At 47.3% G+C, this 25,291-nt stretch overlaps 1 protein-coding gene across 1 annotated transcript in view; it reads left to right on the forward strand.

The window, feature by feature from the left end:
- The first annotated feature begins 4,500 nt into the window (after positions 1-4,500).
- PARP1 (poly(ADP-ribose) polymerase 1) overlaps positions 4,501-25,291 on the forward strand; it is a 32,141-nt gene continuing 11,350 nt past the window's right edge. Inside the window, exons 1-13 of the mRNA XM_033055247.2 lie at positions 4,501-4,720; positions 8,351-8,513; positions 9,015-9,133; positions 9,850-10,064; positions 15,186-15,282; positions 16,655-16,771; positions 18,232-18,408; positions 18,834-18,975; positions 20,439-20,579; positions 21,295-21,537; positions 22,496-22,564; positions 23,297-23,429; positions 24,582-24,777. Of these exons, the coding sequence (XP_032911138.1) occupies positions 4,601-4,720; positions 8,351-8,513; positions 9,015-9,133; positions 9,850-10,064; positions 15,186-15,282; positions 16,655-16,771; positions 18,232-18,408; positions 18,834-18,975; positions 20,439-20,579; positions 21,295-21,537; positions 22,496-22,564; positions 23,297-23,429; positions 24,582-24,777 (1,932 nt within the window). The 5' untranslated portion in view covers positions 4,501-4,600. The remainder of the gene's footprint in view (positions 4,721-8,350; positions 8,514-9,014; positions 9,134-9,849; positions 10,065-15,185; positions 15,283-16,654; positions 16,772-18,231; positions 18,409-18,833; positions 18,976-20,438; positions 20,580-21,294; positions 21,538-22,495; positions 22,565-23,296; positions 23,430-24,581; positions 24,778-25,291) is intronic.

Genomic DNA, 25,291 nt, shown 5'->3' on the forward strand with positions numbered 1-25,291 from the left:
AAATCTCCCCCCTTGTTTCTGTTCCTGAACATTTTCAGCTCAAGAAGACTGAAACTGCAGTTGGAAATGCCTCCTTCCTTTGGCAGCAGAGCCTTTTAAAAGTGGCATCCACACAGCAGGATGATTAACAATCCCACTGCACTGCAAAGGGGAAAGATAGTGCTTGGGGACACAAGTGCTAATGGGCAGCACCCACACTAGAAAGGCAGCCAGGCAGCCCATGAGGGAGTTTGCCATCATTTCTCATGAACTCCACCAAAGGCTGACTGAATGGCTGTGGGATTAGCTCAGGATTTTGGAGACTTTGCTTTTTCCTTGGGTGTGATTTCTTGTTCTTGTTGGCAGGTAGCAGAAATCAAGAATGAACCACACCTGCCCATTCTGCAAGTGCTCCCCTGTCTCCAGCTCACTGGGCTGAGCATTTCAAATGAAGGACCCATAGTGAGACTGAAGATCATCTTTTCCCCATGTTATGTCTCCCCATTGTCACCATAAATTAGGTATGGACTTTATCTCCAAAGCTCACTGTTTCATGTCCTTTTTAACATTTGCAGTTAGGAGAACTCTAAATAATTCCTTTCAGCATTACTTTGCCACAACATCTGCCTTTGGCTGTAAGTTCTAGTTTAATTAACCTGCCATGAGAACAAATTTCCTTTTGCCCTTTTTTAATTTCCCACTCTCTAATTTCCTCACATAGTGATTTGTGTCTTGGTTGCCACATGGGGACAGTAAAACAGGGATAATGGCACAGTCTTTCCTATATGGAGAGAATGTCAGGGTGAATAACCTCAAAGCCTGGCAAGCACCCAGTACTAACTATGGCAAGTACTGAGGCTACACTTGGCTCTGCCACTGGCTTTGGAATATTTTCTTCCCCAGACTCAAGATATGTAGTCACACCACTGAATTTACTGAGGGAAGGCTACTCAGTCATGTTCCCAGGCAGTCTGAAATGCTATTTCTCCTCTACCAAACCCTCCTCCCTTGCCTCTTTCCTACATCTACTTTCCTGGGCATCTGGAAAGGTGAAACAGCAGGTTTATTTAAGGGACCTTTCTAAAGAACAAAGGAACCATCAGAGCTGCTTCACACAGAGCTCTGTGCTAGTCTGTAATGCAAAATTATTTAGGGGAACTGAGAAGGAGGCCAGCTCTGGGTGCCAAAACTTCACCTCTGCCCTGCAGGAACACTTTAAATTCAGCCAAAGATATTGGATATGTTGATGACCAGGAGAGAGGAGCCATGGGAAGTCATTAAGCTATTCAAAACATACTTTAGAACCTCCAGACAGGACGATAAGCCCTCTGATTTATCCCATGGAAAGAAAAGACAGTAAGATCTCAGATGTGGGGTGCAGGATCTCATATCCCTTTCCCACTGGTGTAGCCACAGCAGTGGCTGCCTGGAGCCTCCCACCTGGATGCAAACAGGGTCATCCCAGCCACACTGGCTATGTGCAGGCGCATGAAAAAAGTGGGTCCTCAATACAGACAGGATAACCTAGCACTGAAAGGGGTTTTGTTACAAAACTCTCGAGCTATCTGATGTCAAAGACCAGACAATATAAAGTGTCCTGCAGCACCAAATCCAGGCTTGAGCAAGAACAGTTCCAACATGTTCCCTGTACATATCCAACATTTTCTCACCCTTTGTGAGATGCTTAGCAGGGTGGAAATCTTGCAGGGAGACATCTCAAGCACGTGTCAGAAACGGAGTCCAAAGAAAGTCTGGAAGATTTAGTGCTCAGGGTTCTGTCAGCACAATCTGAGGGGAAGCATTTGGTCCTGTGACACCAAAGAGATTACTTGTGTCTTCCAGGAGTTTGACCTACTTCCCTCTGCCTTTTGGAGGAATCTAATGCAAAATGGCCCAAAAAAGAAAATATGATTCTTTGTGGTGCCCTGAAGTCACAAGCCTGAATGCTTGGCACTGAATTTCACAGCCTGAGACACTCAAAACTGCCAGAGCTGGGGATTCTTGAGCCAGTCTTTTCTTATTTACTGTTTCTGTACAGTTTGCCTCTGGAGAACAGAAATTGCTGGGGGCACCCTAGAGGTGAGATTGCAGAAACAGAGGCTTTAAGAAAATTCCAAACTTCCTAACATTTATGATGAAGCCTGCAACTCAGACCTTTTGATTACACCCCCTTCCTCACCTACACTCCTGTCTGCAGCACAGGGAGCTATGGGACCCCATATGGGAACCCATGGGCATGTGTGGGATTTGGGATGGCTCTCCTGGGAAGCACCACATTGTAAGGACACAGCCAGTTTGGCATCTCAGTGTCAGTATGTGGAGATAATCAAAACACCTCCAAGGACAGCCATGAATTCTACTCCAATGACAGAGAGGAAAAACAAACCATTGGTCTCACATGTTGGTGCAGCACTTGTCATCCAACAGGACCCCAGAAGTCATCCCAGAAGTCCCACAGAGATGGGAATGTTGTTAGAAAGGGATGTGTGAGGGATTTATTTAGACGTTTCTGTTTCAAAGCACTGCACTGATTGTAGCCAAACTCCTGTGGAATTCTCAAAGTAAGGCTATAAAGTGCCCAGAGCTTTGAGCCTGATCCTTTTGAGCAGAACCACCTGCCCCTTTCAAAATAGAAAATCCACTAAACCCCATTTGGACTAGCATTAATGTAATATGCATTCATAACTGAAACAAAAGGTTACGCTCAGAACAGCCATTTGCTACAGTCACTTTCTTCGTTTTCATGCTTGCCAGCCTGTGAATGTCTGTGTACAGCTCTTCATGACACAGATTCTCTGCAAGTGTCTGGGCTGCAAGCTGCAGAGCAGCATTTTGGTGTTTGGACAGGACTGCCTTTCTTAGGAGTGAAAGTGGCCCCAGCCACAGGAAACACCAACAAGCAGTCATTTCTCTTTTGCTCAAACACTATAAATAAATAACATAAAAACAAAAGAGGTTTTTCAGAGAAACTGGACAAATCCTTGGAAGAAAAAAATCCCCCAGGATGATGGCATGCAGGAAATCCCTGAGCCACAAATCTCATGAGGCTGGGAAATATTTGGAAGATCAAGTAGTGCTTGTTTGGCCTTTCTCATGTCAGCCTCTGGCAGAGGCACAATCAGGGTTAAACAGGACATTGACTTCTCTTAGCACAACTCTTCCAAGTCAACCCTTAATTGTTTGCTATTTGCTCTCCTCTTGGATGCCCTTGGATGGAGCAGGGTGGCAGCAGTTCTGTTGAAGAGGGTGAATGCCACTCACACCTCTCTGATGGCAAACCCCTCGGCAAACATGCCAGGCAGCACCTGTGAGGAGTAACCCACCAGGTCATCCAGGTGAACTCTCCTGGGTGTTCTCCTCATTCTTCTCCAAGGTGGGGCCAGATGCACTGATCTGCCTCTGAACCACCAGCGTCTGGGCTGAGACCTCCTGGAAGGAATAACCAGCAAGAGCAGAGATTCCGCTGTATGGAGCACTGGGTGTCTGTGTGCTCGCAGCACCATCTAGTGCTTCGTGGAGATTTCTTTTCCTCCTTCTCCACATCCTCAGTGATGTACCCAGGACCCATCCTTTCCTCCCCAGGCTGTTGGGGGCTCGCTGGGAAGGCAAACCCCGAGTTTGTGCCCAGCACACGTGTGGCAGCCAGGAGAAGGGCAGCACAGGATAACAGGTGTGCCAGCATCTCGGGTTTGCTGGGATTCTGGTGTGCACCTCCGAGTGACACCTGCCAGCTGCCTGAAGCCCAGCCGGGGCTGCACATCCTGCCTTAGCTGAACTCTGTTTTCAGAATCTCTATAAAATAAATGACAAATACTTGGCAATGCTTTGGAGTAACTTCAGTGCTCTCCCTTCCTGCAGGGAAGCTGCAGAGCCAATGCCCTCTGCTGATAGTAGAGGATAATTATTTACTGCGAGTGGGAAAAAAAACTCCAGATTTTTTATCGAAGGACTCTTTGATTTGTCAGCAGCCCCTCTGTTATTTCCAGGCGCTGGAGGAAACAGAATCACAGAACTGTCAGGGTTGGCAGGGACCTCTGGAGATCACCATTCCAACCCCCTGCCCAGAGAGGTCACCTGGAGCAGGTGACACAGGAACGTGTCCAAGTGGGGTCTGAATGTCTCCAGAGGGGGACTCCACGACCTCCCCGAGCAGCTGTTCCACTGCTCTGCCACCCTCATGTGAAGAAGTTGCTAATGTTGGGGTGGAACTTGTCACGTTTTAGTTCACGGCCATCGCTCCTCGTCCTGTCGCGGGCACTACGCGGCCAGTATTTGCCTGCGGGAGAGCTGCTGAGCTCAGGTTCTGCCAAGACGGGGGAGCCCGCTCTGTGCGGGGTATGGGACAGGGATGCGGAGGGATGCAGGGATGAGGGGGTGGTGGCGGGACCCGAACCCGCGTCCCCAGCGCGCAGCCCGGCCCCGCAGCACGAGCCATTGCCGCGCCCGCCTCCCATTGAGACGCGGGAGGAGCCTCCAGGCGCGCCCAATCGATCCCCGAGCGGCAGATCCGCGCGGCCGGCAGCCGGGGGTGCGCGCTCGGCGCTCGGCTGGCGCTGCCGCGGGCGGGTCGCGGCGGGCGTGCGGCGCGGGGCGGGGGCGCGGCGGCGGGAGAGCGGCGGCGATGGCGGAGGAGGCGGAGAAGCTGTACCGGGCCGAGTATGCCAAGAGCGGCCGCGCCTCCTGCAAGAAATGCGGCGAGAGCATCGCCAAGGACTCGCTGCGCCTGGCGCTCATGGTGCAGGTACCGCGTGGCGGGGCCGCCGCGGGCGGGGGGCGGGCTGATCCCGCCGCTCCGCTCGGTACCGCCGGCGGCGGGGCCAGCCCGGGGCTCCGCTCCCTCCGCCCGCCGCGGTGCTCCGGAGCCGCTCGCCGTGCCTTTCGCTGCTGCGGGGGCGAGCGCAGCCTATTTTTAACCGAGACGCCTTCGCTCGCTGCCGTGTCCGCAGCAGCGCGTTGCCCGGGGCAGCCCTGCCCGCAGCGCTCCCGGGCCGGGGGAGCCGCTCCCCCGCTCCCCGGGCTGCACGGACGGCTGGAGCCGAAGCGCTGCGAAGGTCTCCGCTCGGGGCCGCGCACCGAGGCGCTTTGTTGCCGTCCGCGGGTCGGCTTTTCCTGACCCCGGGAAGCGTTTGCCGCTCGCAGCGCTCGGTGTCGGGGACGAGGAGTCCGCACTCGGTGCATGCTTTGCATACGAGACAGAGGAAGTGCGGCCCGAAAGCTGCGGGAGGAGAGGGGCAGCCCCGGGGGCGCGGGATGGTCCCGCAGAGCTGGCTGGCACATGGCAGGCGTGGAGCAGCGGAACCGCGGTTGGCGAGCGGGCTGCGAGGCACGGCTCGCTCTCCGCCGCCCTCTCGCTATTATTATTTGTCTTTCGGGGAGGAGACTGCTCGGTCTCCTTTTGGAAGGAAGGGAAGAACCCCGTCCTGTGCTGGGCGGGGGCGGGGGGGGCGCTGGGAGCTTTGCAGGGGCCCGGCATCCCTCCCGGCTGCGGGGGGAATGGCCGCTGGCCTGGGAAGGGGCACTGTGTCCCCGCTGTCTGCATCGGGGCACGGGGAGGGGGCGCGGGCAGCGTGCCGGGGGCGGGCTGAGTTCGGGGGTGTTGCTGTGCAAGGTGAGCACAGGCTGTGTCTGCGGAAGGCAGCGCCAAGCCCTGCGGGTGGATGGATGGATGGATGGATGTGCCCCTGGGAGAGGCACCGCTTGTACAGTGCGGGGAGGAAGGGCTCGGTCCCCTCTCGCTGCCGGGCGGGGCTAGCCGGGGTTGCAGGCAAAGCTGCTGGCCCGGAGGGGAAATACCTGCCTCTGCCTTTGTTCCCCAGAGCCTCCTTTCCCTGGGAAAGGTGTGGGACCGTGCGTTGCCGAGCTGCAGCGTTCGCTCGCACGTGTTTGTGCTGCCTCTCCTTTTGTCTGCCCGGCTCGCTGGAGCTGCTCCTCCTCCCCTGCTCCGGCTGCCGCCCCTCGGCTTCCTCACGTTTGTTACCCCTTCCTGTCTTGCCCAGCCCTTCATCAGCACGGGGGCAGGGGCTGTGTTCTGGTTCTCTAGGGTTTGGTTTGTGGAATGAGCTCCTGGGGACCATGACCTTCCTCACAGAGCCACTGCACTCCATTGCCAGGCATCTCCCCAAAACTGCCAGTCCTACACCAAACACTTGTATTTTTCTTTTTATTTTTCCCCACAACCTCTTGTATTTGCTTGCTCTTTCCTCCACTTTCTGCTGGTTTTTGTACAGCAGAGCACCCTGCTGAGCATCCCACTGTGAATGCTTGAATTTCGCCAGAGCTTTTGAATTTCACCCTTGCTTTTTCCTGGGGAAATCCGCTGGAGAGCACCCTCTGTGTCAGCCTCAGTGCATCGAGCTCTTCTGCAAATTGTGCTGAAGACATTAAAGGGAGACACGGACCAAGGCCTCAGTTGTGTCTGTTGTAACCTCCTTTTTGTTGTGGTTCCTCAAGTGAAGAGCTCTGAATGACAGTGGGGTTCTGGGTGCTTGGCACTGGGCAGGCACCCAGCCCTGCAGGACCAGCACAGCTTTGCCTTTTGCTTCCAGCTGGAGCTGAGTGGTTTCTGTTATCTGAACATGCACTATGGAAGTAAATCAGTCTCTTTTTTCCTTAGTTTGTTTAGGCAACTACGGTCTAGAGATAGGTGAGCCGAGAGAAGTTGTGTAAACAGGGCCCAGCTTGCCTAGAGGTTTCATTTTCCATTCAGAGAGGAGAGTCTGAAGCTCCATGTTGGGGAGATTACTCACTGCCTGTATGGTTATCTTAAAGACTGAGCCAGCTCTGCTCTCTTTTGTACAGCCCAGTGCCTTGTCCCCTCAAAGCCTTTGTGTTGGGAACAGCCCTGAGGCATCCTACAGAACTCTAGACACAAGCCCAGAGGTATCCAAGTTGCAGTGCCAAAATTGCATGTGACTTACAGACACATTGAGAGCAATCAGGGTGGCTGCTGTGGTGCTGGAGGGTAACTGGGTATCCAATCCTGGCTCGTGGGAAGAGTCCATCTGGAAATAAAAATGTCCTTTTACAGTTTGGGTAGATGGTTGGCTGTAGTTTGGGCTCCCAGCTCTCCTGGTTCCATGCTGTGGTTCGAAGCCTTTTCCTTTTCCTTCCTGCTTGTGCACAAAGCTCTGCTGTTGTTTTTGGCATGGAGATCTCCTTCCTGTCAGTGAGTGACACATGGAAGGCTCTCCTAGGTCGTGAGTTCTCTATCATCAGTAATAATAGTTGTACAGCACTGAGTATTCTTAGTACAGCAGTTGTTAGTGTGTGTTATTTGGAGCCAAACCACTTTAAGGTTATTTTGCCTGGTGCGTAACTGGAGTGATGCCAGGGTGGTACCTGCTGTGTCTGAGTGTTAAACAAGTATAGCACTTGCAAAACAAGTGCTTGGTGTGGGGCAGGGCACTCTGGAGCTGCACTTCAGGGAGGACTTGGGTGATGCTTCTTCTGTCCTGATCACAGCATCATGGAATAGTTTGGTCTGAAAGGGACCCTGAACATCATCCTGTTCCAACCCCCTGCCATAGGCAGGGGTGCCCCCCACTACACCAGGTCACTCAAAGCCCCGTCCAGCCTGATTTTGAACACTTCCAGGGATGGGACAGCCACAACCTCTCTGGGCAACCTTTCCTAGTGCCTCACCACCCTATCACTACAAGCCCTTGTGAAAACTCCCTCTCCAGCTTTCTTGTAGGCCCACTTCAGGTATTGGAGAGTGCTCTAAGATATCCTTGGAGCCTTCTCCAGGCTGCACATCCCAAACTCTCTCAGCCTTGTCTTCACAGGAGAGGTTGTTCAATTCTCTGACCATCTTGGTGGCCTGCTGTTGACCTCTGATGCAGAACTTTGATTGGGCTCTGGTGTTTCCCTTGAATTTTGTCTCCACCTCCTGCAGGCCCCTCAGGAATTTCCTCAGGCCACAATCCTTGGAGCTGCCCTCCTTATCTTGTGCCTGACATGGGTTCTCCAGGATATGGACAGTTTGCTTGAGAAGTGGCTCTCAAAGGGAGTGAGGCCAGCAGCCTCTTGTGCTGGACAGTCTCACAGGGGCTGGTGCAGTCATGTTGAGGCTGTGACCTTTTTTTTTTCCCAGTAAAACAGATGGGCTGAGCAGCAGGGTGATGAACTAGTTAAGCTAGCTAAATGCTCCTTCCATGTCTATCCCCTTTAGGGGCATCTTTCCAGCTGCTTGTCTGTCTTATTAGATTTTCTTAGACTGTCCTAAATAGTATCCATCTCTTGATTTAAAAAAAATAAAAAAGAAATCACGTGTGTTTACCTAAATACTCCTTTTTATCTTGGGCTTGGTTTTGTTTTTCCCCTTGATTCTGCTTGAATTTTTTCACCTTGGCCTTATGTGTTTTTTTGCTAGTCACCCATGTTTGATGGCAAAGTCCCTCACTGGCACCACTACAGCTGCTTCTGGAAGCGGGCTCGAATTGTGTCCCACACAGACATTGATGGCTTCCCTGAGCTTCGGTGGGAAGATCAGGAGAAAATCAAGAAAGCCATTGAAACTGGAGGCCCTGGAGGAGGTAGGCAGAAGCCTCATGATGTTTGGAGGTTCAGCTCTCTTTTGTTGTGCTGTTATTATGGTGATTTGATGTCCGTGTCGCTTCAGCAGGTGATGTCAGAAGAGTTGTGGAGGTGTCTCCACACTCCAGGGCAGAGATGCTGACAGTATCATGCAGCATCTTAAATCAGTGAGGAGAAAAAGCCGAGTCAGTTGACAGATTTATCAAAAACATTTCTTGTTATCACAATTGGAGTATTTAATTTTCAGTTCTTTAATGTTAACAGATGCTGTTGCACTATGTTTTTTTTAATGGTGCCTTCAGTTCCGTGCGTGGTTTTGGTGGTGTTTTGGTGCTTTTGAGCATGGACTGCTTGTCTTGCTCTGTATTCAAATTCTGGACAAATGAGTGGCTGGAACCCAAGAAGCTTATTAATGCAGACTGCTAACAGTCTGGGACAGAGAATAAGAAAATAAGGGAATGTGTAATAAAGCCGAACTCTGTATTTGCTTTGTTCTCCAGGAAAAGGAGGGGAACAGGAAGGAGGTGGTAAGGCTGAGAAGAGCCTAAATGATTTTGCTGCAGAATATGCCAAGTCTAACAGAAGTACTTGCAAAGGCTGTGAGCAGAAAATAGAAAAGGTAGAAAAGATATCCATCTCATGTTTTTTCTCACCAGTTTTAATTGAAACAGTGGCTTTTATAATTGCTTCCTGTCTGTCCTGCATATGGAAAGCACTTGCAGAGCTGCATTTCTGTGTCTGAGGAGCAGCTGTGTCCTGGACAGCTGACAGTAAAGGCATCCCTCAGGCATGGTACCCTGGGCTTCAAGCCTGGTGATCCTTCCTTTCACTTGGGTCTTGGAGCAGTCTGGGAACGCTGCTCACCAGCATTTCTGTGGCAAGAGAGCCACCACTAACTGCAGCTTTTCCTGCTTGTTGCTGCACTGCAAACCAGCTGCTTGTTTGACATCTGAAAAGTAATTTGCAGTAAGATCATATTAGCATTGATTTGAGTGGTATTGGTTTGAGTGGTAGGGACATAAAGTTAATTTTGAGATGTGCCTTTATGAGGCTTGTTGATTTGAATTTTGCTTGGTAAGCTTACTGGAAGTTGGAAAAAAGACAATAAGATTATCTGGTTTGAGTGGATTTTGTACAGAAAACTACCTTAAAGGGTGCCTTTTCAGTGTAGCAAGAGCAGATTAAAAAGTAGAGGAACTGTAAGGAAAAGGTTTGATAGAGGAACTGTTACTATTTTACAGGATTTTAGGAAGCATTGCGTTGATAACTTGTTAACATCCCACTCCTTCCAGACTGGCCTAACAATTGCTCTTGTGTCACTTTAATCTACCTCAGGGCCAGATCCGGATTTCCAAGAAAATGGTGCATCCTGAAAAGCCTCAGCTGGGAATGATAGATAACTGGTACCACCCGGACTGCTTTGTGAGCCGCCGAGCAGAGCTGGGCTTCCTCCCGGCCTATGGGGCCACCCAGCTCCTGGGCTTCAGCATCTTGAAAGCTGAAGATAAGGAAACTCTGAAGAAGCAGCTCCCAGCTACCAAAAGCGAAGGGTGGGTGGTTAGTCTAAGAAATTATCTTGTCTGGAGGAGCCTTTGCCTTTAAATACGTCCCTGGTAAATGTTGTGAGATGATGTTGTCTGTGTTGAAAGAATATTGGTCATAGGAGGGTTTGGTCCTTCCTATGAGCTCAGGTGGATGACAGCAGACATTCCCGCTTCCCTGTCCCTGGGAACATGCAGTCCAGTTGCCCCCTGTGGCTGCCTTGATGAAATGCAGAGACCTGCAGCTGTGACTTGGAGGGCTGATGTTGGGCTTTGAGCCATAAAATAATGCCTGCATAATACAGATGGATACTGGGCTCTGTGCCTCCTTGTGTGATACTGTTATCAGCAATGGTTTCTCTGCTCAAATCACTTGTTAGAGGATTGATTTGACAGGTTTTATCTATGAGCTGCTGATCTGTGATAGGCACCGAATCTGATAATGGTGTTTATTGGCCATGCTTTTGTTTGCAGAATTTTTCATAGTATGTCTGAAATTTCATTGCCTTGCATTGGGATTTTCAGTGGGGGCTCTTAACAGAGCATGTACTGACAGAGATGTGTTTCCAGGTGACTTGCTAGCTTTGTGAATCTTTCTTTGTTAATGAAGGCTTTTGTTACTTGTTCTTGAAATGACTTTGCCTGGAGTCATGCTTCATAACACGAACCAGTGTTGCACTGTCCCTGCGGAGGAAGGAACATAAGGTATTCTGAATCCTACAAACAAGAAAGATCTTGTCATTGGAAAACATTGGGCTTCTTGTACATTTGCTTTTGCAAAGATTCACCATTAAAATGCCCAGTAAGGCTGATGTCTGTTCTGAGAAGCTGTGGCCATGTCAAATCTGTGCAGTCTTTGTCAGTATTGCTCCTTCAGATGTGCAGCTGATGTGTGTGGTGTGCAGTTGCTTGGCAAGCCACTGCTCCAGAAGCATTTGGCAGTGGTGTGGGTGCTGTGGGGAGGGCCCTGCAGCACCCCAGGATGGCGGCTTTGACCAGAGCCCTGTCAGATTCTCTTCACTCAGCTGAGCTGGCAGAGACCAAGAGATGTGTGCATCTGTTGTGCAGCTTGCTGTCTTTCCATGCAGGGATTTTACCTATGTGTGCATTGCTTGGTGTAAGCAGAGATGAAGTATTTTAATGCCCTTACAGGTTTTCAAGTAGATCTTTGTTTTTTGTGCTGGGATGTGGGTTCTGCTTTGTCCTAGAACAGTGAGTTTAAGAGGGTTATTTGTAGTTTTCTCCCATGTCCTTAGCAAAGCTCTGGAGATTTGCCTGTGTAAATGCTTCTCTTGTCTGCACTGACTCTGCTTTTCCAGGCCACTTCTGGGATGCTATGCAAGATATGAAGGCTTTGTAAAGAAAGGCCATGAAGTAGTTTGCCAAGTCACTGCATAAATAAAGGCCTAGAACTGCAGTGGAAAAAAGCTTGTGCTGATGATGTAGGGTAATGTGAACTAGGACCTCATGCCAGAAAAGCAGCAGAATGTCTCATCTTTCCTGCTTTCTAAGCACTTCTTGAACAAGCCCTTCAGCAGTGGAGTTGCTGGCTGGCTCTTATGCTCCACTGCTTTTGCTCTTTGGGCTGTGCTTGAGCCAAGGGTGGTAAGGGTCACTTGCAAAAATCGTTGCCTGTCAAACAAACTGAATGGGTGAGAGTGTAAATAAACAGCATCGGTGGAGGGGCATGGTGTGCTAACTATCTGGTGGTTTTGCTGCCAAGAAAGCACAGGAGAAGCCAAAGGAAGAGCACTCCAGAAACCTGAATGAGATGCAGTTAACCTTGGATAATTCACCTTGTGCATTCAATCAGATAACAGAAATTAACAACAGAAATTACAGCCTCTTGCAGAAATTATGTTGAAGTGTCTGTTGCAAGTGAGATTCTCAAAATGAACTTTAAAGATATTCCTAATTATGCTGTGTTCAAATTATATCTTGACTCAGAAGTCTGTGCAATTCAGATGTGACACATCCAAATTCAGGTGCTGCTACTGCATGTCCAGCCCATACTTTGAGGAGAATCTCAGACTTTGGGACTGCCCTGTCAGCCCTTTGTGTAAGAGTGGCATTGAGACATGCCTTTCCCAGATGGGAGAGGTGAGGTGTGGAGCAGGGCTACCAAGAATAAGTTGGAAAATCCTTTCCTTGAGAAGGCCAAATATGGGAGGATTTACTGCTAGGATCCTGGCTCATTTCCTCAGCCTGTTCTGGTTGAAACATGCAACCCTCCCTTGGGCTGTGGGCTGTCCTGCCTAAGCACCAGCACTTTGCAGACCTGGGAAAGGAGGATCTTGTGTCCTTGTGTGCAGGTTCTCTGTGGAAAGAATGCCTGTATGCTGGTGTAGGAAATGCAGCTTGTGAGCTCCTTTTGACAGATTTCTTTAGTAGTGTGTGTTTTGTCCTCCTGCTCTGACTGTGATACTTCCTGTATTTTCTGCCTCGCTTGTTTAGATGGAATTGTTGCCCAGGACAGGAGCAAAGTGTCACTCTGGAGATGTCATGCAGCACTGGATTAGCTGCAGAGATGACCTGAGGCAAATGTTAAGTGCTCAGGTCACCAACAGTCTGGCAGTGCTTTACAGGGAGGAGGTGAAAAGGGGAGTTCTTGTTCCTCCCTGCATGGGCTACTTGCTTTATCCAGGGTTGCTGTTACTATCCTTTCCACCTTTTCATTGTAGGGAGGAGAAGAGGTGAGCATGAAAAATAGAATAGGTGGTTAGTAAGGGCCAGGCCACAGTGGGACAGTTCACTTCCCTCTTCATCTCTGAAGCTGGAATAAATCTTGTGTGTCCTCCATGAAGGTGAGAAGTGGTTTGCACTGCCTGGGAAATACCAGTTCTTCCAGGCAAGCTATTGCACCTGTCAGAGGCCTTGTGTGTGTCTTCGTAATGTGTGTCAGTGAGGGTGTAGTTTACAACCTCACTGTAGATTGTTCTAAAATGTGCTGCTTTGGGAAGATGCAAGATGAATTCAGCTTTGCCATTCCCTTCTCCAGGCTACATAAAATGATTAGTGTTTGCTTTAGCCTTGGGCATGAAAGAGAAGGTGGTGACCAATAGCTTTATGCCTCCCTGCACTTGGGATGATCCCTCCCACTCCATGGTTTGTTTCAGTGGCTGGAGCAGGTACAGTAATCACTTTGTCTGGGAGAGCAACTGCTGTTCCCTTGACTGTGAGGAGAAGCTGCCAAAAGTGTGAGTTGCTGCTGGGATTTGGATGCATTCCTGGGTCACAGGGTCTCTCAGGAGAGTGATCGCCTTCCAGCATCTGCTGTGCTGGATTTGCTCCCTTTGGAGAGTAGGAGACAAGTTACATTGTGGGAGTGAGTGCTGGCTTGCAGGAGGCAGCCTGTCAGCAGACACTGCAGATACACAGGGCTGGGCACCCTTTCTAAGCACTGACACCATTAAACCCTGAGTTTGGGAAGCTGCAGCAGAGCGCGTTGCACTCAGGCTGATAAATTTTCCACAGATTCTGTTGGGTACCCCTGACTCTGTTAGAACTTAGGGAGGTCATCGTCTTGGTGGGGCTCAGTGGATGCTCTGGTCTTGCTCCTTGCAGGGGCTGCAGCCAGGGAGGAGAGAGGACTTGCTTGGCCTGGGAACTTTTGAAGGCACTGCTCTGTGAGTGATGGAGCCGGTCCTGCCACGCTGGTTGCCACTTGCCTGATTTAGAACACAGGATGAAGTTTTTCTCAAGCAGTTGCTGATGGCACAGTGTGGCTGTTTCCCCACCATGAGACAGGGAGATGTACAGCATAGCCCCTACTCACTGATGGCACCTGGCAGGGGCACAGCTGGAAGATGAGATCTGCAAAACCAGTGCCTCAAAGTGCTCTGAGCTGTGGTTTGGTCAGAAGTGCTAATGGTGGGCTGTTGTGGCCACTGCGAATAAAGTGAGAACTTAGCCCAGTTTTAGGGCCAGGAGAGTTACTAGAACGTGCAGGTCTCATGCAGGAGTCTCTGTGAGGAGAGTACCTCCTGACAGCTCCTGCAGCAGCTTTATAGCTGTCATACAGAGTTAGTCTTAGTGAGAGCAAAGTCCTAGAAAGCCAACTGTTTAAAATTGCAAGTAGGAGAGCAACCCTCAGATACAGCTTACAAAGCTGAGAGAGACTTTTTTAAACAGAAGCCTGGCTGATGTTTCATAGCAGAAAGGGTGGAAATGCTGCCTTGGGTTTTAGCTTTTATATTTTTCAGTTTCTCTGCTCCTTAGTCTGTAACTCTGAAACTTCATATTAGGTGTTAGTAAGTTCCCTTCAAAGGGTTGTTAGACAAAACAATCCCTTCTCAGCTGGAGAATCAAGGACACCCCTTACCCAAAAAGCATAAACAATGTCAAAGGAAAGGGGCAAGCCAGGGGGCTGAGACTTCATAGCCTGGGGCTGTGGTTGGACAATTCACCCCAATATGTAGATGAACCAAAACTTACAAAAGTGTAAAAACTCGTGACTGGGATCTGTCTTGGATTTGACTTGGGTGTAGCCCCGGCCAGGCTCTTGCACTGCCCAAGGTGCATCCTTTCAATAAATACCTATTTTATTTCAGAGGCCTGACTTAATTCCAGTCTGAAGAGAAGCTAGGTGGGAAATACCTAGTTTCCCAGCATGTTAACTCATTAAAGTTACCTTGTTTGCTGTCCTTTATCTCAGTATGGACTGTCTAAGCTGATCAAGCTGTTGATTCAGCTGAAAGACACTATGGTCTTTTAACCTGCATTGCTACATCTCCCCAGATTTGGAGAGCTGTTCAGTGATCTTTAGGTATGCCTTTGGTATATAGATTAATAGATAAGATGAACACAGATGAATATAGATATAGATGGATATGTCTGAGAATGTTGCAGTCCTTCACATGCTCTTCTACCACACCATACAGTTACTCTGTGGAAATGGAAAACCTCTAAGTGTACCTGACCTGATTGAGGCAGCTCACATTGCAGAGCCAAGTGCAGGTCTATAATCTAGCACTGAGGAATTTGAAAAATGAGTTTGCCTGCCAAAAGTGAGGATATTCAAGCCGCTGCAGATACTGGCAGTCAGTAATCTGAGCTCTGGTAACTGCTGGACACCCATTTCAACAACTTCCTTTCATGTGTGTGTGGTTTTGTTTTGTTTTTCTCTGTTAGAAAGAGAAAAGGAGAAGAGGTAGATGGAAATGCGACAGCGAAAAAGAAGCCGAGAAAAGAAAAAGAGAAAGAATCAAAGCATCAAAAACAGCTGAAGGTGAGTTTTAGCTGCTCACAACCCAAGAACTGCTTTGTTGGAAGGGTGCAGTGTCAGGCACTAACTCAGGAGCTGTAGCCTCTAGAGAAGGCAGTACCTTGTACCCAGACAGAGCAGTGGCAGCATAGATGGTCCTTGTGCCCTGTCACTGAGGATTTGCTGAAGGCAATTCAGCCTGCCCCTTTCTCTCAAAAGACAGGAAGGATGTTCTCTAGGACTTGGGCTTATTGGATTTAAAAAGATTAGGTTACATGCCTTTTTTCTTAGAGGCTGGTTCTGTGCTCCTTCATCTCACTGTGGAGGTTGAAGCTTGGAGCCTGAGCACTATTGCAGAAGAGCTCGGAAAATAAATAGCTCATTGTAAAAATTAAGCAGAGATAAAACGTGCAACTAGATTAATGAAAAATTAAATCTTTTTCACCCTCTGGGGAGATGTGCTCAGTTCTTGGGTACAAATTGTGATAAACCACAGCTTTTTACCTGTCTCTCTTTAGAATACTGTGGGAAGAATTCCCAGTAGAGCTTCAGGGATTTTTTATTTATTAAAAGTTCCCAAGAAAAAAAAATTACAACCTGTATTTACTGCAACTGAAATCTTAATGGAGCTGTGAAAAACACTGGCTCTGGCTTTGTACAAAAGTTTTCTTCTTTGTTGTGTGACAGCACCATAATTTTCAAAAAAGACATTTTTAAGGTTTTGCTGCTGCAATGCGGATGTTTAGGACAAATGCAGGCACTTTGGGCTCACTTTTTTTAACAACATTTCATTAAGCATGATCATTAACACTGAAAATTACACTACTTAACCCAGTAAACCACTTCTTCCCGGGCACACTACATTTTTGACTGTAGTCAGTGGATAACATTTAGAAACTGAGGTATTTTAGGATGCTTCTTTGCTTCCCAATCTTTTCAAGTTCTGTAGAAAGTCCCAAAAGAATATGCATGCTCCTCCACACTACTGCAGCTGTCTGATCTGGTAGAAATTCCTCCAATGCATAGTTATCTTTAAAAAAGAACAGTGGTGATCAGCATTTCTGTTTTTTTCTTTTTATTATGGAAAGCTCAAATGCAGCTACATCCCCAGTGCTCTCAGTGTCAGCTAGGTAGGTGAAATTTGCTAAGAATGTTGAGAGCTTTCTATGTAAGGGCACTGACATTTGAAGGATGTGACTTTAAGGATGTGTTTTAGGTGTTTGGTAAAATGTGTGACTCTCTTTTGGTAGTTACTGGTTCTTGGAGCTCTTAATCTCACACTCTGTGTTTAAGATAACCTGGACTTGCTAAAACCTTGTGCCCATCCTGCAGGTTGAGGAGTGTTCTGAGCTACTTGCAATCGATTGCTTTCTAAGCTGCTGGGTTTTGTCAACAGGAGCAGACAGAGCTGATCTGGGGCATCAAGGATGAGCTGAGGAAGGTGTGCTCCACCAATGACCTGAAAGAGCTGCTGATTGCCAACAAGCAGGAGGTCCCCTCAGGGGAGAATGCCGTGAGTTGGTTGTAATTGCTCTGTGTCTATGTGGGGATTGGTGAAGCTGCCCTGATCCAGTATTGCTGCAAGGTCCACGAGTCTGAAGAATGTTCCTAATGGAACACTTAAGGAAGAAATTTGGTGCCAAGCCCCAGTCCTTCTGTCCCAGGACTCTGGTATTGCTGTTACACTTGATTGTGAAGGGTGGTGTGGTGGTGAGTGGTGCTGAATTCAGCACCTTAGTCGTGGTGTAGTGCCTTTATTCTGCTATGCTCAAAGTGGTCCGTAATTTTTTTTGGTGCTGGCTCTTCATGAGCAGGTTAGTTAAGGCACTTCACATTTCCTCCCTCAACTGTTAAATTATGCAAAATGAGGCAAAAATTGTACAAATTCTTTCCCAGTTTCTTTCCTAAAAACAGTCCATTTTGGTCTGTGTAACTTGTGAAAGTCTGCTCTCTTTCAGAGCCATGTACTGCTTTAAGTATTTGTATTTATCGACACTCTTTGTAAGGAGAGTGGGCTGGAGTGTGGGAAGTGTCTAGACTCAAAATGGTCATGCTCTTAGGCAGGAAAACCTGGATTTGTCTGAGCCTACATTCCCACCTACCTACTCGTGTGCTCAGATGCTGTAGCTCGTCTTCTCCCTGGCTGTTCTGCCATGGCAGCCTGGTCAGGTGCTGTGTGTTTTCTTGAACCACAGGATTTTAGAATGGATTGGATTGGAAGGGACTCTAAAGATCATCTCTTTCCAACCCCCCTGCCATGGGCAGGGATGCCACATGTCTCAAAGCCCCATCCAACCCAATCTTCACACTTCTAAGGATGGACAATCCACAGCTCCTCTGGGCAACCTCTGCCAGTGCCTCATCACCCTCAGAGTGAAGAATTTATTCCTAATATCCAATCTAAACCTATATTCTTTCAGTTTAAAGCCATTGTCCTGTCACTACATGGCCTTGTAAAGTGCCTCCCCATCTCTTGTATTCCCCGTTTAGTTCTGGGAGGTCTTACAAGGAGACCTGGAGACCTTTTCTCCACGTTGCACAATTAATTCTGTATCTCTCAGCTTGTCTTCACAGGAGAGATGTTCAAATCCTCTTGTCATTTTTTTGGCCCTTCACTGGCCTCACTTCTGCAAGTCCATGTCCTTGTTCTGGTGGGAGCCAGAATGTGAATGCAACTCTGCAAGTGGGGTCTCGTGAGGGTGGAGCAGAGGGGGAGAATCACCTCCTCCTTCCTGGAGAGGAGAGACTGAGCCAGGGGTGTGAGCAGAAGGAATGTGTGTCATGCCTCTGAGGCATCATATATCCATCAGTGTGGCTGAGAGGCTTGGTTTATGTTCAGAGTGTGTGTGACATGCTGGAAATATCTGTGCCAGCAGCCTGGCAGTTGTGTTCTTGTGCAGCCCAGGGCAACACTCTGTGTGTGCTTCCAGCCTCTTCCTGCTATGACCTGCTCTGTGTTCTTTGTTGCTTTAGATCTTGGACCGAGTAGCAGATGGGATGGCATTTGGAGCTCTGCTGCCCTGCCAGGAGTGCAAGGGGCAGTTTGTGTTCAAGAGTGACGCTTATTACTGTTCAGGGGATATCACTGCCTGGACCAAGTGCGTGGCTAAAACACAGACTCCCAGCAGGAAAGACTGGGTTATCCCAAAGGTGAGTGTTTACTATGTATTTGATGTTCTGAAGCACATTTCTAAACTGATTGAACAAGCAGCAGGTAGTGCAGGGTGCCAGAGAGCAGTGTGCTGCAGTGCTGAGCAGCTGTGACAGCGGGCAAGTCCTGTCACAGCCACATTGCTCCAGGAGCAGGCAGCTAATGCATAAATAAATCACATTTTTTCCAGTAACACTAAATTGAAAGAGACATTGTTGATTTGATTTGAAACTCATAATTCACCCTCTTCCAGCTTTGTTTTCTCAGTCAGTAAAGTGAGGTTTTGTCCACCTTAGTATGAATGTCTCAAAAGTCATTTCCAAGATGTGCAATAAATGCCAACATCTGGCTAGAGTTCAATTTATCCATTTAACCTTATAGTAATATTGTTTGGTTTTAAATTGTTTATGCTTCCATCCCACAGGAGTTCCGGGAAATTCCTTACCTGAAGAAATTCAAATGCAAGAAGCAGGACAGGGTGTTCCCTCCAGATGCTGCACCTGTGAACTCAGCACCTCCTCCCTCTGCATCTGCTCCTTTGTCAGAGACTGTGTCTGCACCCAGAGGTGAGTGTCTGGCTGGGCGTGGATCGGTGCAATTCAGGATGATGGTCAGGCTGACATTCCCAGCCAGCCAAATGTGCCACCCTGAACAGTCCCACTGTTCTGCTCTTGAGGAGGCAGAGCTCTCCTGGTAAAAAATGCATCTTCCCAACACAGGTAGGCCCTGATATGCTGGGTTGTCTGGGATCATGGGCTTGAGGTTCTGTTGTTTATTCACATGGGGTTTTCTTGATTGTGAGGAAATGATGCATATGCAGTGAATCAGAAATATAAAGGCTGATGTTGTGAATTATGTCTAAAGGGAGACCTGCTTCAAAATGCTGCCTCAGTTGGTTTCTTGGGGACCATCTAGGGATGTCCATAATGCCAGATATTCCACATAAATTTAGGTTTTGAGGGCAAGAGGTTTTTTTAGGGGTTTGTTTTGTTTCTAAATCATTTGCTGAAATTTGACTTTACTGATCATTGACTCCCCTTACGCAAAATAGATGTGCTGTCTCCAGGAAACTCCCTGTAGGTTACTGGAATGAGTTACATGCTTTGGTGGTAACGCCTGTCTGTTAAGAACTATGCTGACTTCTTTCTTATTCAGCCTTTTTAGTTCTGGTTAAAAAGATGGGAGCAGTTCTGCACAGTTAACTTTAGCCAGATCATGTTATTTTAGCAATGAAGACAAAGGTCTTGTGTTTGATGAGCAAATTGATTCCAGCCTTAGTGTCCCCTGAAAGTAAACTCAATAGTTGGCCAGATTTAAAGCCAGGTTGCTTTGTTTGCTAACAACCAAACTAATCTGAGTTGAAGGGAGAAGAGGAAGCAGAAGCCTCAGTTGGTCAAAGCTGATAGCATTTATCTTTTAGCAGTGCAAATATGCTCTTAGACACTTGCCATGTCTGGACCAGCCTGAATTGTAATATTAACACAGTGTCATGGAGCCTCAAATGGTTACCAGTTTGGTCCTGACTTCTTATGGGGTTTGCGTGGTAGAATCTTGTACTGTCTGTAAGATCAAGACTGGAACAGTGTTGCTTGAGAGATAATTCTCTCTGCAGCTGGTCAAAAAAAGATTTCCTTTTGAAAAAGCAGGAGCTTTCATGTGACAGTGAATTTCTCCCATGCTATCCAGACATCAAAAGAAGAGGGAAGCAGAGCACAGTCCCTAGCAGCACAGTGCTGAAAGAAGACTAATTCTTTTTACTTAACAGAACAAACCAAGAGCAAATATGCCTACATACCATTTCCCTGTCTTCCATCCCTTCTGTTTGTTGTCAGCTGCTGGGCTTTGTTGCCTTTCCTCTGGGAAGGGAACTCCCTCCTGCTTGCTTAGCACAGGTCAGACCTGCTTGGCCTCTCATCTCCCTGCCAGCTGAGCTGATTGTACAGAGAGCAGGGGATGCTGTCACTTTGTGCTTGCTGTTTGTCTGGGGGACTCTGTGCCTGTGGCTAACGTGTCATTTCCAAACTTCTAGACAAACCACTGACCAACATGAAGATCCTGGTTGTTGGGAAGCTGTCGAAGAACAAAGAGGAGGTGAAAAGCATTGTGGAGGACCTGGGAGGAAAGATGACAACAACAGCTAACAAGGCCACCCTGTGCATCAGCACCCAGAGTGAGCAACCATGCTGTGGTTACTGGTAGCAGTGGTAACAGAACTGAGCAGATTACAGAGGACACTTGTCCTCAGAGCTGTCTGGGGATCAGTGTTTGGATTAGGGGGAGTGTTTTGTGTGCACACATGGCCTGAGTGTGCTTGGAAAAGTAGACAGATGTGTGCTGTTTGAGTTTTGCTTACTCAGCAGGTTAACCTGGCAAGCTGTGCCTTAAGGCTCTCGTGGGTCAGTGGCAGCTGGGATTTGTGTGCAGACCATGGTGGTGTGCAAGCCACCTTTGTTGGGATTAGGGGTGCTGAGGACTCTGTCCATGCTTGCCTTGGACAATCCCCAGAGCTGACTGTGGGTGCCTGAGGCCACTTGTTTGCTCTGCTGGCAACTTGGAGTCTGCTCTTACTCTGTGTTGGAGTTGTGCAAACTCCCGCTGCTGAGGTGGGAGATCTGCTTCTATCCATCAGAAAGTCCAGCTCCAGCTGAGGTCTGGGAAAGGGAGAACTGGACTAGCCAGGTAGAACAGGAGTGTTCCTGCTCTAGCCCAAGCTGCATCTTTGAACCAGGGAGGAACCTGGTTCTCCAAATAACATGATGAATCCAAAATGTAGTGGAATTGTGTTTTCACAGTTACAGAGCCCTGAATCATGGCCAGAGGGAAAGACTGAGGTCTAAAACCTCACTAATGCATTTTTTTCTCCCCTTCCTATCCTACCTCTGTAGAGGATGTGGAGAAAATGAGCAAGAAGATGGAAGAAGTGAAGGAGGCCAAAGTCCGTGTGGTCTCAGAGGCATTTCTTCAGGACGTGAAATCTTCCAGCAAGGGCTTCCAGGAGCTTGTGTCTCTCCATGCCCTTTCACCTTGGGGTGCAGAGGTGAAAATGGAGCACGAGGAAATGGCTGTGGATGGGAAGAGCAGCAAGCCCCCAAGCACAAAAAGCATTGGGAAGGTCAAAGAAGAACAAGGTGAGGACCAAAGCGGTTGTTTCTCCACAGGCCTGTTCAGTACTGTGCATGCACAAACCTGGGTATGGTCTGTCCTTACCCTTTCCTTGAATTTTCTGCCTTTTCTTTTTCTCATGGTAAGTTTATATAATGGACCTCAGGGCAAGACTGGCTTTAAGTAAACATGAAACTGTCTCCTGAGCTGGCTCCTGTTTCCCCTACTTCAGTCTGCCCAGGTTCCTTGCCATCAGTCCAGTCATGAAACAAGCTCTTGAAACATCAGCTTTTCTGCCAGTTTGGGGTAGTGTTGCAGCTCCAAGGTGGTCCTGGGACACCAAAATGACAGACACTACTTAGGGATTGTTGGCAAGTGAGAAAATATTGAGGTCCAGAGCACTGAGTCTCTGTGCTGCTTGATTTAGAACATAATATTTTTGTAACAGAGGAGGAAAACTATTGGTGGCATTGCTCACCAGCATCATAGAGAGCTTGCTGGATGGTGAGAAAAACCATTGCATTTGCTCACTTCTCTTCAGAACTTGTTCTCTCTGTCCTCCAAGTGGAGGTTTCTGTCATTGGATTGCAATATTGGATGCAATATTGCCAGACTATCTCATCACAGTAGCATTCCCAGGAAATCCAAACATTCCCCATACCCTGTGAGGTTTTTAAATCCCACTTTCATGTTTGTAGTTGTGTTTATTTGCAGTGCAGGTGGAAAAAATGATGTGGTCCACTTGGGCCCAGGAGAAAAGAAATAGATAGAATCTGGGGAAATGTAATTTCTCTTTTTCTTGGTGGGTTGGGGGCTGTGATTTGGCTGCTGGAGCTAAGTTAAAGCCACTAAAGTCAGTGTGCTCATAAACTGGGAATCTGATACACCTTAGGGTGATAATTATGCAAATTGAGAATTTTAAGATTGATTGAAGTCAGACTGTGTTGCTCACCTAAGAAAAAAATTAACTGTCTTTCACTGCAGGACCTAGCAAGTCTGAAAAGAAAATGAAGTTAACAGTGAAGGGTGGAGCAGCAGTAGATCCTGATTCTGGTGAGTGATAACAGTGCCTGTGCCTGCACCACCCACAGCCTTCAGGATGAGTGAGGGTTTGCAAAAGGGTTTTTCTGTGAAAGGATGAGAATTCCATAAAGGAGCATGAATTTTTAAACCTTTAATATTGCCATCAAAGGAAGGTTGACATCCAAGGCTGGATATTCCAAGATTTTCTAGTGCAGCTTTCTTCAGAAGGACCACTTAAACTAAGGTGTGCACCTTGTTCAGCTTCAGGATCTCCTGTCAGTGGAATAAGTAAAGGCCTGCCAGCAGGGGACACAGGTTTGGCATAAGCATCTACTGGTGCTACTCTCCAAACCTGTGGTGCATGGATGTTCTGACAATTTGTGCTGCATCCAAGGCCAGCCTTTGGTTTTCAGTCCATTTGCTAATGTGATACCTGCAGAGCTGCATCTCTCCTGAGGATTCCCTCAGCTGCTCATGCAGTATTAGATCCTAGATTTTAAATCATCATCTATCAAAGGTTACCAATTTTTTCCCTCTATTTAGGATTGATATTCACTTCAGTTTATTTGAAGGTGTGTGCTCACAATTCATTAAAAGGAAAACATGCTCCAAGTAGTTTTGAATGAGCTGCGTGGTCACTGTTTTTGCAGTATTTTTGTTAAATCACACTGCTGCATGAAACATTTGGATGAGTGCAAATGCAGGAAGGAGAGCTAAAACAGTAACCTCCTCCTCTGTGTTCTAATTTTTTCTTCTCTGCAGGTTTGGAGGATTCTGCTCATGTCTTTGAAAAAGGTGGGAAAATTTTCAGTGCAACCCTGGGACTAGTAGATATTGTGAAAGGAACAAATTCCTATTATAAACTGCAGCTGCTAGAGGATGACAGAGAGAACAGGTGAGCTTAGTTTTCCCTTTAAATACTTTTGTTCACTTTTTTCTAATAAATACTGGATTTTTGACACTCCAAAAGCCAAGTGTGAGTAAAATGTCTTTGGGGGAGATAATGGATTGGTATAGTTACTTGAAGAAAAAAAACACCACAACACAAATGAAAAAAGCCAAACCAAAACTAAAAGAACTCCTTCAAACATACCAAACAAGTCACCCATGGAGAAATCTGTACTCTGCATGGAGACATTCCTTGTGGATGTTGACAAAAACTAAGGTGGGTTTTTTCCTCCGTATTCTCTAACTTAATTTTGTCTTCTAATCACAGAGCTGTGTAACCTTGGGAAACAAAAAAAAAGATTCTGGCTGTTCTACCACAGTGTTAGCCTGAATTGTGTGCTCTGAAGCATAACAAAATGCATGAATTAGTCAGGAACTGAGCGTGTGTTCAGCTTCCCAGTCTCATTGGGTGCATGGCAGAGATGTCCAGTGGTTGCATTGCTGATTAGTTGTAGAGATTGAGAAAATTCTGTAAAATAAAACTGCCCCTGCTAAAGTAACACAGAAATCCAGGATAGCAACGACTGTGGTTCAGCTCCAGATATATTGCACTTTACCATGTTTTTAATAAACTTTTGTTGCTGTCTCATTTGTGTGAGGTTGTATCAAGTCTGGGATACAGTACATGGAGGGATTTCAGTGCCTGCATTTCATACCTGACGTATTGGAAAGGTTGATTGATTGTATCCCCATAAATACTACAGAAGCTTACCCAAGGTGCTGTCAAGTAGTACAAACAAATACTTGATTTACTTCTGGTTTCTCTAAAATACTGAACTCTGGGGCCTGAGGCTTAAAGATGCTTTGTCTTTGTTTTTCAAATATATGACCCCAATAGTCTGAAGATTTGTGTTTGCAGAACATTAAGACTGAAGAGATGTTAGCCTCTCTTTTCCTGCTGTGCACCCATTTATCCTCAGGGCTGTAGTTCTGTTGTGTTAACACTGCGTATTTTCCACACCAGTTCTTGGACACACGGTGATTCCTCTGTTGATTTCCCACAATCACTGGTGAGAGACTGTGTTCCATAAAATTTATGGTATGCAAATAGTACTGGAGTAGCTGATGCCTGTTGTTTTCTCCCATTGCATTTCTCCAGGTACTGGGTGTTCCGATCCTGGGGCCGTGTGGGCACTGTAATCGGCAGTAACAAGCTGGAGAAGATGCCATCAAAAGAAGATGCCATTGAACACTTCCTGAATTTGTATGAAGAGAAAACTGGCAATTCTTGGCATTCAAAGAACTTCACTAAATATCCCAAAAAATTTTACCCACTGGAAATAGATTATGGACAGGTAACCCTGAAATGCCCCTGTCCCAGGTGGAGCATTGCTGAGATTCCCTGCTGTCACTGTTCTGTTCTGTGCTTGCTCTTGGATCATTGCACTTAACAAACCAAGGGAATTAAAATGCAGCTGTTGCATCTTCTCTCTGCTGTAGGGGAAAGCTGTAGATCAAGGAGTACCATCCATTAAAACAGACTTGTTGGGAAATGAAGGAGTTTTCTGTTATCAAATCTGATGTCCCTTCAATGCTTGTTCCTGTTTACTCTGTAATTTTATTAATCTGAACTTAATCCAGCAGTCAGTTCACATGCATCCTGTCTGAAAACTTGATTTTTTTAAAATTTCACATAGATGCTTCTCATTTGTCTGCTGCCTCCAAAATCCTCCCAAATGCTGTAGCAGCTCCAATGTAGTCTTCCACTTAGTGCACATACTGAGCAGGCTGAGAAAGAAATTATTCACTACCAGTAAGATTTCAGTGGGGACTTGTGTATTTATTTAAGGGTTTACCTGTTTCCTGAAC

The sequence above is a fragment of the Catharus ustulatus genome, chromosome 3 (assembly GCF_009819885.2).
Source record: "Catharus ustulatus isolate bCatUst1 chromosome 3, bCatUst1.pri.v2, whole genome shotgun sequence".
In the NCBI taxonomy this organism is placed as follows: domain Eukaryota; kingdom Metazoa; phylum Chordata; class Aves; order Passeriformes; family Turdidae; genus Catharus; species Catharus ustulatus.